We start from the raw sequence: 14,882 nt of genomic DNA, 5'->3' as shown, positions 1-14,882 counted from the left end.
GTTTTAAAAAACTTAAAGAGGGCTGCTTTGGGTTCTGTTTAAATTGTACCATAAATGGTCACAAGACGGGGCCAAAAGATTCCTTTTGAAAACCTGATTGGTCAGTTCCTTCTTTGGTTGTTTAAATTAGACCAAAAAAATAGTACATGAGTATATTTAATTGGAACAAAAATACAACACATGGGGTTAAGTACAAACATTTCAATTCAACATACACCATATTTTTTTTTTCTTTGTTCTAGATTCTAGTCATAGAAAAACTCCTGGAAAAATTTTTCTGTTTCCATTAATCTATTGAAGATTTAATGAAAAACTTCTCAAAAAACATTACACTTCACTGGTGGTGATTTAGCACCCCCGTCGCATAGAAAAAAAATGGGGTTCCTGAGATCTGCTATAAAGAGCCCCAGTGCCCTGCTTTGACAGATTACTGTGAAGGCAGAGTTGCCTTGGTGACTCCGGGTTTCTCTTCCAAGTTCATACCTGAGCAAATGAGAGACAGTGCGGGGAGCATAGCAGCATGGCCTTCTGGGGTGCTGGGCTCTGTTAAAGGAAAGCTCCAAATAGGATTTTCAATCACAAAAATTAACAGCACACAGGGTCTTTTTTCCCAGTCCCTGTCTCCTCCCTGGAGGGGAGGGGTGGGGGGGAGGGGTGTCAATCCCCTGAGGCCGTGGGTGGAGCCTGAGGAGCCTCTTACCTTAGCGCACCAAACCCCGCCCCCGTCCCGCCCCTGGTTGTCCCCAGGAGGTGGAAAGAACCTACTGAGAAACACACTTTCCAAATGGTGCATGTGCACAATTTTCGAGAGCATGACGTAATAGCCCCGGAGAAAAGGCCCTTGAGGTCTTTCAGACGTCCCAATAGGACTATTCAAATAACGATAATTCCTTGGAAATTGTTATTTCACTTTCTCTCTTTCATACTTCTGTAAAGTACAGACTTAAGAACAATAATGAAGTAAGAGCCCTGAAGTCTGGAGCCAAAGAGTCCCAGTTTTGGCAGCGAAGGGAAGAGTAGAAGAGGGAGGAGGAGAGAAGAAGGCAAGAGGGAAGAGGAGGTGAGGATCGAGTGAGTGCTCAGTGCCGGTGCTGTGTGAGCACCTACCCTCCGTGCCCACTCATTTAATAATCAAAAGAATTCCACTGATTCGGTGCTTTTGGCTTCACTGACAGGCAAAGAAAGAATTTGAGAAGTGACTTTTACAAGGTCACACACCAGTAAGGGGTGAAATCAGAAGTCAAACCAGATAACTAAGAGATGCCAAATATGTGGGTTTTTAATAAAAGCCTGCTATTAACCATCCACAACCTTTGGGGTTTACTCTGTGGTGGTGGTTGTCGGAGCAACACACAAAAAACAGGTTGTTTGCCCTCTGTTGCTTTGACTGAGGGGGCAACGACCACAGAGGATACCCATTTGACTCAGACGCTCTTGCTGGGAGGTCCCCAGTGTAGAGCAGAAGAAACTCCTTCATGCTCTGGGCCGTGGCCTGCCTGGTAAAAACTTCCTGGGTCCCTCCAAGGTGGTAGTTTCCCTTCTACTGTTTATTGATGCGCTACAAAAAGGAAAGTGCTTGTAAACAACTTGAGTGCATGAACAAGCTAATTAAAATAATTAATAGCTTGTGAAAAAAGTAGTAAAATTAATTATTATAGATTGGCCCTGTGGGAAGAGGAAAATCGCTGACATTCTTCAGGTCTAAGCTGACCCATCTGAGACAGAAAAGCACAGTTTACCAGGTCCCTTCAGAGGATATGGTTCCTTCCCAGCCCAGATTCAAACTCTCCTGCTTCTCATCCCAACCTGTAATTTCCCTCTTGGCAGTTCCTCTATGCAAGTGACCCTCCGATGATCCTCACTCCAAACCGTTCCCTCTAGGCAAGCATCTGACTTTTCTGTTTTTAACTTAAAGAATCATGAAAGTTTTGACTCTGAGAAGCACGACATTGAAGGACGCTGCAGACCTCTAGTAAAATGACCCATAGGATGCGTGACTCCTTTTGCGAGTGTTTCCACTTTCCACTTTTCCACTTTCCAGTTTCCACTTGATGGCTAGCCAGTCTTTGCGTGAGCGCCTTCCAGTGACAAGAAATGGCAGCTGTGGCTGCTCTGACTGCTGTCAAATACCTCTTGCTTTTCTTTCGAGTTATACTCTGTCCCTTTAACGTCCCTCTATGGCTCATTCTATCTCTTGGGGCCTTAGAGAATAAGAAAAATGCCTTTTCCAAGCATTTGAAGGCAGAACTGTGTCAGCTCATGCCTTCCCAGTGTCCAGTTCTACTTCCAAACTTGCTAGGTGTTCTACCCCCAGGAGCGGAGCACCCGTTGAAACGTTCTCCAGTTTACCCAGGAGAGGTGTTTACCTGAAATGGCCAAAAGCAGCCCTGAGCAGGGGAGGATCAGAGTCGTCTCTGGGAGAAGCAACAGTCATGGCTGAGGGGAAGTGGAACACCAAGTCCAAAGTAGATCGGGGAACAGAGGAAGGACATCAAACAATAAATTTGTTAGCTCAGAGGGTCAGGAGTAGAGGAGAAACAGGAAGAAGAATAGGTCCAGAAAGGCAGTTCAGAACTAAGACCACGAATAGTAAATTTTTACAGGATCTCCCCTTTTACATAGCTATTCACATGTGTCCCATGGCCCTGCAGGGCCAGACACCCTCAGTTAAACACTGGGAGTTCTTCAAGTATTTATTATACAACAGGTTATCGAAACTGCCTTTACAACACATTCGAGAATCTTGTTGAACATCCCATCAACTCACTGGTCATTAGTTGGTAGAATCACCTGACACATTGGGGTAACAGGGTGTCTGAGAGGTGTTGAAAATGTACACCAGGGCATGGAGCAGTCTTTCTTTGCTCAGGAAAAGTCTCTTTAGTGGACTCTTTTAGTTAGGTAAACATAGCTTGATAGAGTGCATGGGAAGCACTTAGTGTAGCCAGTAAGACCAGCTCTCTTCATCTCTCCTCTTAGACTGAGTCTCAGCGTTTTTGGACAATGGGAAGTAAGTGAGGCAGAGGTGGCCATGAGGCAGAGAGATACAGATCATCTTGCAGAATGAAGCAGTTATATTAAAGGTAATGTAAAAGTGATCATACCGTGTTCAGACTGTGAGTGACCAAAGCAGGTCATCTTGTTTGAAATGGCACAATGGCATTGTTCCATACCTAGTTCATAGCTGTTCCCCTCTTCCAAATTTCTTAGTGGTCACTAACTGGTGACACCATTCACAGTTCATGGAGGATCTAACGTCATTCACCCAGATCAGGAAATTTGTGTGCACTTAGAACAGCGGATTTTGTTCATTCAGCTAGCCTCTCCAGCTTCCTCTTTGCCAGGCCCTGCGGCGGGTGCTGTGGGTACAGCTGCAAGCTCTGTGAGTGCTCTCTCACCACCCTCCAGTTCCCTTGGAGCATATCATGAGCTTCTTGCTTTGTACCTGCTCACACACAGCAAGATGCCTGGAGACCCTGGAAAGTTCTGTAGCTACTAAGGTTAACTTATCCTTTAAGATTAAAATGAAATGGAAAGCCCAGCTTCCCTCTCCAAATCTCTAGATTATTCTTTTCCTAATCACTTCTGGGCTCAGCTTCCTGCTTCTGTTAATTCTCAGTCCCCACTCAACCCTTCACCTCCTGTGTGCATGGCCTCTTTTCCACACCATGTTACCCCACTGGGGAAAATGCTCCAATTCCTTGCCCTACTGTCAAGAAAAACAACACACTGTGTCAGTTCCTCTGAGATTTGGTCACCAGGACAGAATTAGAAATGCAAGAGATTTCTTGAGGAAACCTTGAGATTTCTTGAGGGAAGAGCGAGAGAGAGAACGCGCATGCACACACACACAGGAGTGGGTGGGGAAACCTTAGAACATGATGCAGGTCTGACACCTGTGACGAGAGAAGGGGAAGGAAGAGGATTTGTAAGAAGAGCCTCAGAAGACAGTACAGTTCTGGGAAAGTCCTGAGCAGGCAGATGGGAGATCTAGAGCAAAGATCGCCCAGTGGAAGAGTCCTGCGTTGGGCAGAAATGGCTGAGCTAGAGGTGTCCGCTGAGTTCAGTCAAGGCTGGAGCAGCCCAGGTAGATGGCGGCCTTGGTGTGAACATTGCAGTGGGTCCCCAAGGTGCACGAGCTGGAGGCCAACCTAACTGCATTGTTTGTAGCAGTTTCTCCCCAAGAGAGATCTGAGTGAATGACGCTCCACAGCTGGCTTGGAGCACCACATAGCAGACTTTTATTGAGGTTCTAAAATACAGGAGAAAATGATGGGAGTCATGTGAAAGCACAGCACAGCCAATAGAGGAAAATAAATATTGGACCCCACTGGTTTTAAACTTACTAGGCCATTCCTAACCACTTGTGGCTCTCTTTGTGGTGGTCCCTCACATTACCCCCTCACCTCACTTCCCTTGGCTCCTCTTTCCCTTTGTTTCTTCTCTTTCCTCTGGCTGTTAACCTTCAATTCTTGTTATTCTTCTCATACAAGGCAATTTATCCTTGGGGATTTCATCTTTCACGTGCCAGGTCTTTCACAAAACAAAGGATAGTCTTCTCTCTGAACAATTCTACTTCCATCTTTATAATTAATGTTTTTAGGCCAATTATGTTTTTTTTTTTGTACAATTTCTACAGAGTTTCAGAATCTTAATTGTAGGTATTATTTGAAAACTGAGTGCATTTTTTTTGCCAGGGAATTAACAGAGGCGTCTTCTTTTTTTTTTTTTTTTTTAATTTTTTTTTCAACGTTTATTTATTTTTGGGACAGAGAGAGACAGAGCATGAACGGGGGAGGGGCAGAGAGAGAGGGAGACACAGAATCGGAAGCAGGCTCCAGGCTCTGAGCCATCAGCCCAGAGCCTGATGCGGGGCTCGAACTCACAGACCGCGAGATCGTGACCTGGCTGAAGTCGGACGCTTAACCGACTGCGCCACCCAGGCGCCCCAACAGAGGCGTCTTCTAAGATCCTTATCGTAGCTGTCAATTGCTCTATGAGTGACATCAACTGAGTTTAATTCAACAGTATTTATGGAGCTGCCCTCAGTCCTAGAAACTAAACTAAGTCATTTTGCAAAGAGAAATAAAATCAGCTCCTACCCCTAAGAAATAAGCTTCCGGCTTCTTGAAAGAAAAGTAGGGATATGTAAAAGGATCCACTACCAACTCAGTGGCTGAGCAGATGTCTAGATGAGGAGGCTGAAAATGGCTTCTGAGATCCTTGTTCAGGTGGAGTGATTAATGTAATTTATCCAGAGAAAGGACAGGACGAAACGCAGATGGGGGTGGAAATGGAGAAATAGGTGATTTTAGAGATAGATGATGTTTCAGCGGTGCTCAAATATTTTCCTGAATGGATGAATAAATGAAATGAAAAGGCAATGGCATGAGCTTTTCAAAGGTAACTGGAAATTCCAACCCTAGGAGGGTGGTGAAGGAATGGCCTGCAGAGAAATGGTTAAGTGGTAGGTTTGATGAGGCTGCCCAGTGGAAATACTGTGGGACCCAAGGAATTTAACAAAAATCCCCTACCCCTGGACAAGCAGAGAAAGACTAACTCCATTTTGTGCTACACCCACCATCTCATGTATAACCCCCACATGACCTACTTATTGCCTAAGACACTCCCCCACCCTAGTCAAGCCGCTGAGCACACCCTTACTGGAAATCGGCTCGTATAGGAATACGGAACCCCTAACCGCCAAAGAATGTAAACCCCGCCTTTTGCCCGCCAAATTTGCGCGCCAATTCTGACCAGAATGATAGGCTAGTTCAAACAGTTACTATAGGGTAAATTGTAATTCAGTTGGCCACCTGCATGTGGACTGACATGACTGTGCACCTTTCTGTGTGTGTTAGAATCTCATTGGCCACTGGCCCGTATAAAACTGTTACTCCTCTTAACCTAGGGGTCCAAGTCCCTGCTCTGCTGTGTCAGGTATACTTGGGCCCAAGCTCGAGCTTGCAAATAAACCCTCGTGCGTTTGCATCGGTATCGGCTCCTTGGTGGTCTCTCGGATTCGAAATCGGGGGCATTACAGTACATCAGAGACAGAACAGCATCAGACAGCATAAGAGACAGAACACACTAAGTCTAGAATCCTCAGAGATGTGTACAGAAACAGAGTAAAGAGTAAAGAAAAGATTGTTCCAAGAGGAACAATCAGAACAGAGAGTAACAACCTGTCACTGAAGGTAAATGCAGAATCACAAGAAGCTAGACTAGAAGAGGAAGAAAAAACAGGTTAGATTCTTCTTTGGTGACCCTCAGAGCCACCGTTTCAACAGTGAGGGGACAAAATGCAGAGAGGACTTTTGCTCTTGCTGGAAGGAGAGAAGTTAGCATTAGAATACTGAACATTGGGGGGGCGCCTGAGTGGTGCAGTCGGTTAAGCGTCCGACTTCAGCCAGGTCACGATCTCGCGGTCCGTGAGTTCGAGCCCCGCGTCGGGCTCTGGGCTGATGGCTCAGAGCCTGGAGCCTGTTTCCGATTCTGTGTCTCCCTCTCTGTCTGCCCCTCCCTCGTTCATGCTCTGTCTCTCTCTGTCCCAAAAATAAATAAACGTTGAAAAAAAATTAAAAAAAAAAAAAAAAAAGAATACTGAACATTGGAGGAAAAGAGGAGAAGCCAGAGAAGCCAGAGAAAAGCAGAGCGTGGCCAGAGCCTGAGGGAAAGGGGTCCAGAGAGGAGAGTGGGTGGGACTTAGTGATGAGACCGTCTTGCTGCCAGAGGCTTGAGGCAACCATTGATTGGGCTGGGTCAGAGGTAGCCTTGGAAAGGAGTGGGGCACTGTGTTCTCCTACACAGGAGGGCAGATCAACACAGAAGAAATGGACTGAGTGGGAAAAAGGGAAATTGAGGGGGAAGTGGGCCTTCCTCCCACCTCTTAGAGACAGAAGGCCAGGTGGGGCTCTGGTCTTCGGAGAGCATAACAGGTTGGAAAAGGCCATAGGAGTCAGCCAGAGATGACCTTGAGGAAGCTAGGAAGGTGTGTGTTCTCATCCTCACGCTGACGGCAATTCATTCACAGTGATAGCTATTGTTAGAGTTCTTATTTTTCACATATTATTGATGTGGAGAACAAAGGCAAAAGGAAATGTAGATAAAATTAAATTTCCTTATAGCCCATTGACAAATACTTGAGGCAGGCAGAGTGAGACCTTCCTCCGGGAACTCCCAACTGTCTGAACGTTAATGCCTGGCTAGAGGCAAAAACAACCTTAGCTTGAGGATAGTCAGGCCTCTAGGATCTGTAAGTCTTGGTCACCAGACCAAGGATTCCAAAATCCTTTTGGAAACTTCCCTGTGCCTTTACCTTCCCCAATTCCCAACTATGTGATCAGTCACCCCTCACACTTACAGCGCAGCTCTTTCTGCCCACAAGGGGTCCTGACCCCGTGTCTTAATAAAAACACCTTGTTGCACCAAAGAAGTCTGAAGAATTCTTTCTTGGCCCTCGGCTCCAAACCCCAACACTTCAAACTGCATCATTTTGGCACCCCAACGTGAGGCCTGCGTCTTCTCATCTGGACTCTGAGTCTCGGTGCAAACTTGGTTAAGTACTCCTCTCCTCTCCCTTTACTTTCATTTCAGGAGCTTTTCAGGGAGTATGGTCTTATTGGAACACTCTCATGTCAATTGCTCAGGCTGCAATCCTCTAACCCACGGCTCCTCTATGGGGAAGAGAAAGCCTGCCTTTTGGCTGGAAGTTAGTACCTTGGCTGGAATGCTAATAAAGACTCAGAAACTTGATGCTCTCTCTTTATTCCCATTCTTATACAAAAGTTGTCTGTGTTGGGCACAGGACAGCCACCTAACTCACCAGGACAGCTCAGTCTTAAGACTCCCGTGTGAGGTTTCCTCCTCATTGGTCTAATGTGATACCCTTCACATCTCTGGCCTAGCTGCTTCTGGCCTCGAGACCTCCACTTGGAGCACATCAAAACCAGTAACCGACTGAATTAAACCCAACCAGGATCTTTCCCTAGGGAAGCTGGTTGTAAAGACTACATGTATTGGAATGTCAGTTAGATCATGATGGATTTCTGTCTTTACTGTTTTCCATCAGTGTCCCTTACTGGCTACTTAAATTATAAAGTTGGGTAATTTCCCCTTGAGAAACTCTCCTAGTGCTTTCTATGGGTTAAAAAGGAAGGATTCTTCAAGGCAAAGCATGTATTTTGATCCATTCAGTGCTACCCATTTATAGTCTAGAAAGCAAATGGGGAAGGGGAAGGTGGTAGCTAGTATCCCTCCTACAGGTCTTTACAGTGGGAATGGTGACCAACAGTGGTTTCGTTCAAAGAATGCCTCAGATTGCTTTTGATACCAAGAAGCTCTGACATGTCCTGCGCCTGGGATGTCACCCAGGAGACAGGGGCAGGGGATGTTTGGCAGTGGACCTTTTCTACTTTTCTAGAAGCATGGGAGCTTCTTCAGCCCCTAAGGATTCTCCCTTGGGATGCCTTTTAACTCACGGAAATCAATTCAGATTGTAAGATCTAGGAAAGAAAAAACTGATCTTCTTCTGTAACATTGCATGGCCTCAGTACTCCTTAGGAGATGAGGGGAGATGGCCATTATTGGGACGTTAAGCTTCTGTATGATCTATCAGATCTCTTCTGCAAGAAGCAGAGAAAATGGACTGAGGTACCTATAACCAGGCCTTCATGGCCCTAAGTCAGGATTCGGACCTGAGGGCCTATTGTAGAATGTGTTACCACCAACCAGGCTCATAAACCCCATCTGGATATACTGGATGATGACCGTCTAAATAGGCCCATTCCTCCTAATAAGCCAGGGCTGCTTCAGGAGTCACTGACCAGTCCAGACAAAGAGGACACTGGCTCTGTTGCTATCCCTCCTCCTTATAGACCCTAAGACCTGTCTGCTCCCAGCCCAGCTGGACAAACTAGGAGTGGGATTCCTTATCTTGCAGGAGTTCCAGCTAACTTTGGAATGCATCTTCTTAGGAAAGTTGCCAATGGAGAAATGGGCATGATTCAAGTCCATGTCCCCTTCTCCATGGCAGACCTGGCCCAGATAAAATAATAATTAGGACGGATCATGGTGTGTGCGGGTGACTGATCCTTGCCATGTCTTCTCACAAGACTTTCGGGATCAAGCGATTTCTGGCCAGGAAACAAAAGCAGAATCATCCCATTCCCTAGTGAGTTCAGATGAAGCCTGGTAATAAAATCAGGTACAACTCCAAGAGGCGGCATTGGAGAAGAACCAAGCTGGGTCTGTAAGAGATCGCTCGTGCGATGGCACGCATATTTATGCTGCATGAAGGTCACGTGTTCCTATCCCATCACTCTGTAAACCTCCCTACTACCTGAGCAATAGATATGCTTTATCGGGGAAATGATTTTTCTCTGCTATTATGCTTCTGTACCAGTAGGTTAGTAATAAATATGTGAGAACTTTTGACTGAAAAGAAAAAAACAATTAGGACAATATTGCGAAAACCCTTCTCAATTTATTGAAACAACAATTAACAAGTGTATATACTGTTTGATTTGACCTGGCAAGATATATACATCATATTAACTCGTTGCACCCATGAGGAAAGGAACTGTATGGGGGATGTATTTGGAATATCTCTGGCAACCAGAGATAGGGAACGTTATCCGGTAGGGGGCGCTGCTGTTCCAAATACCGAAGCACACTGAAATTATCCGGAGGACAGACAAGGAAGGGAAAGGTGAGATCATGTGATTACTTGTTTAACAGAAGGAATGAAAAAAGGATTCACTATACCTGTAAATTGTGATAACATTCAGGAAGTTATTCAAGGAGCTGGTGAGAATACAGCACTATTTCAGGGTCATTTGATAGAAGCTATCCGTAGAAATGCAAATCTGGACCCAACCTCACCTGAGGGAACAACTATACGAAACCTGCATTTTATAAGTCAGCTGGCACCTGACAGCCACTAAAAACTGACTAAAATGGCCTTAGGTCCTCAAATCTTCCCTCTTCCCCCAGAACCTCTAGAGGTAGCAACTGGAGTCCTCAAGAATACAGATGTGGCCTTAAAGCAAGGAAAGGACCGGAGAGCTGAATTGCAGGGTAAAATATAGACTCAAATATTGGCTGCCACTATTGTGGATTCCCCACGACACCAGACTAACTAGGGGCCAAAGAAAAAGCTGGTATCAAAGAATCAGGTAAGACTCCATGCTAGCACTGTGGTCAGATCAGACAGTGGAAAAAAGAATGTCTAAACAAATGTTCTCCACCAGGGCCATGTCCTGTCTGTAAGAAAAAAACGACATTGGAAGAAAAACTGTCCTCATCTCCAGAGAGAGAGGGAGACAGGAACTCACTTCCCTGCCTGAGAGCAGGAACCAGAGGATCTGGCATGATGGGGCCCTGAGGCTGGTCTGGCTCCCTTTGACATCAAGATGACTGAGCCCTGGATTACTCTGGATGTGGAAGGCAAGTTTATCAATTTTGTTATTGATATAGGAGCCAGTTTCTCTGTTCCTATTCAGCACTCCGGTTCTGCTTGTTTTTCTAACCATAAAATTGTTGGCATAGAAGGGGAAACTACGTGCCATTGGACAATGCCTTTAACCTGTATATACAAAAGTCAATGGGTTACTCATGTTTTTCTACTCCTTCTGTCTTGTCCTACTCCATTACTTGGACGAGACTTAATGTGTAAACTGGGAAGCAGGTTTTCCCTTACTAAAGAAGGGGATGGCTTGTTCTCTTTAACACCTGGAGAGCTAAAACCTTATCCTGCTATCCCTACTACTAGCTGGAAGGAAATAAATCCACAAGTCTGGGATTGTGGATGTCCTAGGACGTCCTAGGAAGTCCTAGGACGGCTCTTAAAGCCCAACCAGTTAAAGTGATTTTAAAGAACCCAACCAGGAGTGCCTGGGTGGCTCAGTCGCTTAAGCATCCAACATTGGCTCAGGTCATGATCTCATGGTTCTGAATTGGAGCCCCACTTTGGATCCTCTGTCTCCCTCTCATTGTCCCTGCCCCCAACTCTAAAATAAATAAACATTTAAAAAAGATAAATAAATAAAGGACCCAATCACTACCCTTCATAGAAAACAATATCCCTTAAAACCTGAGGCAAAGGCTGGATTGCAACCACTTATTGATAAGTTTCTCAAACGTAGTATTTTAAAGCCTTGTCAATCTCCTTATAACAATCCAATTTTACCAGTCAAAAAGCCAAGTGGGGACTATTGAATGGTACAAGACTTGAGAACTATAAATGAAGCTTTATGCCTGTTCATCCCATAGGCCCAAATCCCTATACTATTTTCACCCAGGTCCCTGGTGATGCCCACTGGTTTATAGTACTCATTTAAAAGACACCTTCTTTTGCAGCCCTCTAAGTGAGGAAATGCAGCCACTATTCGCCTTTGAATGGGGCTCACCTTTGAGCCCCCAGGCTGCTCAGTTAACATGGATGGTCTCCCCAAGCCACCACTGGGATTTAGAGACAGTCCTCACCTTTTTTGAGACTGCATTTAGTAAAGACCTTCATGCTATTGCCTTGCCTCAAGGGACTACAGTTCAGTATGTGGATGATATTTGAATCCGTAGTCCCACGAGAGAAATGTCTGATGGCAATTCTGTAACTTTACTTGATTTCTTGGCAGACAGGAGAGGGTACTGCATCTTCCTGAAAAAGATGCAAATATCTAAACAGAAAGTACAATATTGGGGATATGAGCTAACGCCAGGTCACCATATCCTGTCTACTGACAGGAAAAAGACTATGTTAGATCCTGGACCCCCAGCTATGAGAAAACAACTCCGTACTTTCCTAGGAGCGGCAGGTTCTTCCCAGTTTACACTTTCCTAGGTATGGATTCCTGGATTTGGGCTCTTAGCCAAACCATTGTATGGTTCAGTTAAAAGCCCTGATGAGGAACCTTTATTCTGAACTAAAGCCCAACAGACGGCCTTTCAAACATTAAAAGCTTTTGCCAGCCCCCGATTTGGCTTTACCAAATTTAGAAAAACCTTTCACTGTATATGAAGCAGAAAAACAGGGACAAGCTTTGGGAGTTCTTACCCAGAAATTAGGAAGTGAAACAAGACCGGTGGGCTATTTTCCGAAGTCACTCGATAATGTCGCTCAAGGTGGCGGCTTGTCTTCGAGGGGTGGCTGCAAGAGGCCTCCCAGTAGAAGAGGCCTCAAAACTTACCCTGACACAGTCTCTGCAAGTGATGACTCCACATCCGGTCCAGAGTGTCTTAGAAACCAAAGGCCACCAATGGATGACGGGAGGCCACTTAGCAAATACCAGGCTAGATACACCTGAAATAATACTTAAAACCTGTCAAACCTTAAGCCTAGCTATCCTTATGCCTGGCCATTATACTTGTATGATAGACTGCGACTACTCAGAGATTATTGATCTTGTTTATTCTAGCAGACCAGATTTAAAGGAGTCCCCTATTGAAAATGCAGATGATAATTGGTTTACTGATGGCAGTAGCTTCCTGGATAAGGGAGGGAGAAAAGCTGGATGTGCTATAGTTAGTTTAATTAAGACCACTGAGGCAAAAGCCCTTCCAACAAATACTTCTGCTCAAAAGGCTCAATTAATAGCACTTATCCATACTCTTCAATTGCTACATACCCATGGAGGAAGGAAAGGGGATTATTATCAAGCCATAATTCCCCAATCAAATATAGGCCTGAAACTATTTCTTTTCTTTTTTTTTCTAATGTTTATTTATTTTTTGAGAAAAAGAGACAGAGCACAAGCAGGGGAGGGGCAGAGAGACAGGGAGACACAGAATCTGAAGCAGGCTCCAGACCCTGAGCTGTCAGCACAGAGCCCAAAACAGGGCTTGAACTCACAGAGTGCAAGATCATGACCTGAGCCGAAGTTGGATGCTTAACTGACTGAGCCATCCAGGGGCCTCTGAAATTATTTCTCTTCTTGAGGCTGTATATCTATCTAAGGAGGTAGCTGCAGTTCACCTCAAAGGACCTCAGAAGGATATGATCTTAGGGGGACCTGGGTGGCTCAGTCGGTTAAGCATCTGACTCTTGATTTTGGCTCAGGTCATGATCTCACAGTTTGTGAGATTGAGCTCTGCACAGGGCTTTGTGCTGACAGTGCAGAGCCTGCTTGGGATTCTCTCTTTCCCCCTCTCTCTGTCCTTCCCCCACTTGCATGCAAGCATTCTCTCATTCTCTCTCTCTCTCTCTTTCATAAATAAACTTAAAAAAAAAAAAGGATATGATCTTAGAATCTAAAGGAAACAACTTGGCAAACCATGCAGCCAAACAGGCAGCACAAAATAAATATTCAGTCTCATACCAATCTTAACTCCAATAAAGTCCATAATTCCAATCTATTCAGACCAAGAAATTCACAAAGTGCAGGAATGAGGATATTCAAAAAATGCATAGGACTGGCTTGTTAATAATAAGGGGAAAATCTTTATACCCAAAAATAACCAATGGAAGATAATACAGGGTTTACACCAGGCTACTCATTTGGGCAAAATACTTTAAAACATTGTATTAAAAATATATTTGATCGAATAAATTTAACAGCTACAATAAAACTGGTCTGCCGGTCCTATATTGTTTGTTGCACAAGTAAATCTGGAAGACGCGGTCTGCCCTCCCCCACTTTTAAAACCAATCCAAAGCCATAGGACATATCCATAAGAGGACTGGCAGCCTGATTTCACACAGATGCCTCCTTGCAAAGGCTATGAGTTCCTACTGGTGTTTGCTGATACTTTCACTGGGTGGATCGAGCCTTTCCATGTAAAATGGAAAGAGCCACGGAAATAACCAAAGTTTTCTTGCCAGAAATTATCCCTAGATTTGGCCTCCATGATCCCTTCAGAGTGACAATGGTCCTTCTTTTACTATGCAAATAAATAGCACAAAGATTTTAAAATTAAATATTTTGGAGGTGCCTGGGTGGCTCAGTTGGTTAAGCATCAGACTTGATTTCAGCTCCTTGCTGGGTATGGAGCTTGCTTAATATTCTCTCTCTTCCTCTCCCTCTCCCTCTGCCCCTTCCTTGCACCACCCCCCACCTCAGTTCTCTCTCTCTTTCTAAAAAAAAAAAAAAAAAAAAAAAAAAAAATTAAATATTTTCTACATTCAGCTTGGCTTCCACAATCCTCTGGGAAGGTGGAAAAAGCTAATCATACTCTAAAATGATACCTTACTAAACTTAGTCCAGAGGCCCAGGAAAATTGGGTTACTCTCTTACCAATAGTACTTCTCAGAGTAAGAACAGCTCCAAAACAACCTCTAGGACTTAGCCCTTTTGAGTTATTATATGGAAAGCCATTTCTTACAGTAGACTTGTTATTAGATCAAGATTATAATACTCCATCAAATTTTTCACTTAAGGTTGGTTTAATGGTAAGTTACTTAATGAGTATACTGATCACATGCTCCCCAAACCTGATTTAACTACAACTGAAAGTCCGCCGCACGTAAGTCCTGGAGATATGATTTGTTTAAAAGATTGGAAGTCAAATACAGCGGGGGATTTAAATCCAAAATAGAAAGGTCCATATGTACTCCCACTGCAGTAAAATTAGAGGGGCACTCTTCATGGGCTCATATCTAGAATAAAACCTGTACCTCCTTCACAGGAAACCAATGAGCAAACTAACATGCCTTCTTACACCTGTGAACCTGTAGAAAATCTAAAATTCCTCTTCAAACAACAATGAAGGTTGTATATTTTCTCCTTGTTTTCTGTTCATCTATCTTAGCTGACAATTCCTTTCTATAACGGGCACAGTATTATACTGAACTGCGACATCAAACAACTTGTTGGATATATGGAATTTGCTTAAGTCAAGTTCATCTGAATTCCCTGGCGGGTTTTCCCCTTTGCAAGGCACTGATTGGC

General features: G+C 44.4%; 2 protein-coding genes across 5 annotated transcripts in view; one reads left to right on the top strand and one right to left on the bottom strand.

Moving 5' to 3' along the window:
• Positions 1-14,882, bottom strand: part of ABCD3 (ATP binding cassette subfamily D member 3) — a 167,289-nt gene that overhangs the window by 136,127 nt on the left and 16,280 nt on the right. The window lies entirely within an intron of this gene.
• Positions 6,630-11,229, top strand: LOC102901205 (60S ribosomal protein L39-like). Its single transcript, XM_045036231.1, is given in 1 exon segment — positions 6,630-11,229. A coding segment is annotated over 1 exon segment (156 nt). The 5' UTR covers positions 6,630-9,098; the 3' UTR covers positions 9,255-11,229.

Source organism: Felis catus, chromosome C1 (assembly GCF_018350175.1).
Source record: "Felis catus isolate Fca126 chromosome C1, F.catus_Fca126_mat1.0, whole genome shotgun sequence".
Taxonomy (NCBI): Eukaryota; Metazoa; Chordata; class Mammalia; order Carnivora; family Felidae; genus Felis; species Felis catus.
The sequence above is the reverse complement of the archived record's forward strand: the minus strand, read 5'-3'. Positions and strand labels throughout refer to the sequence as shown.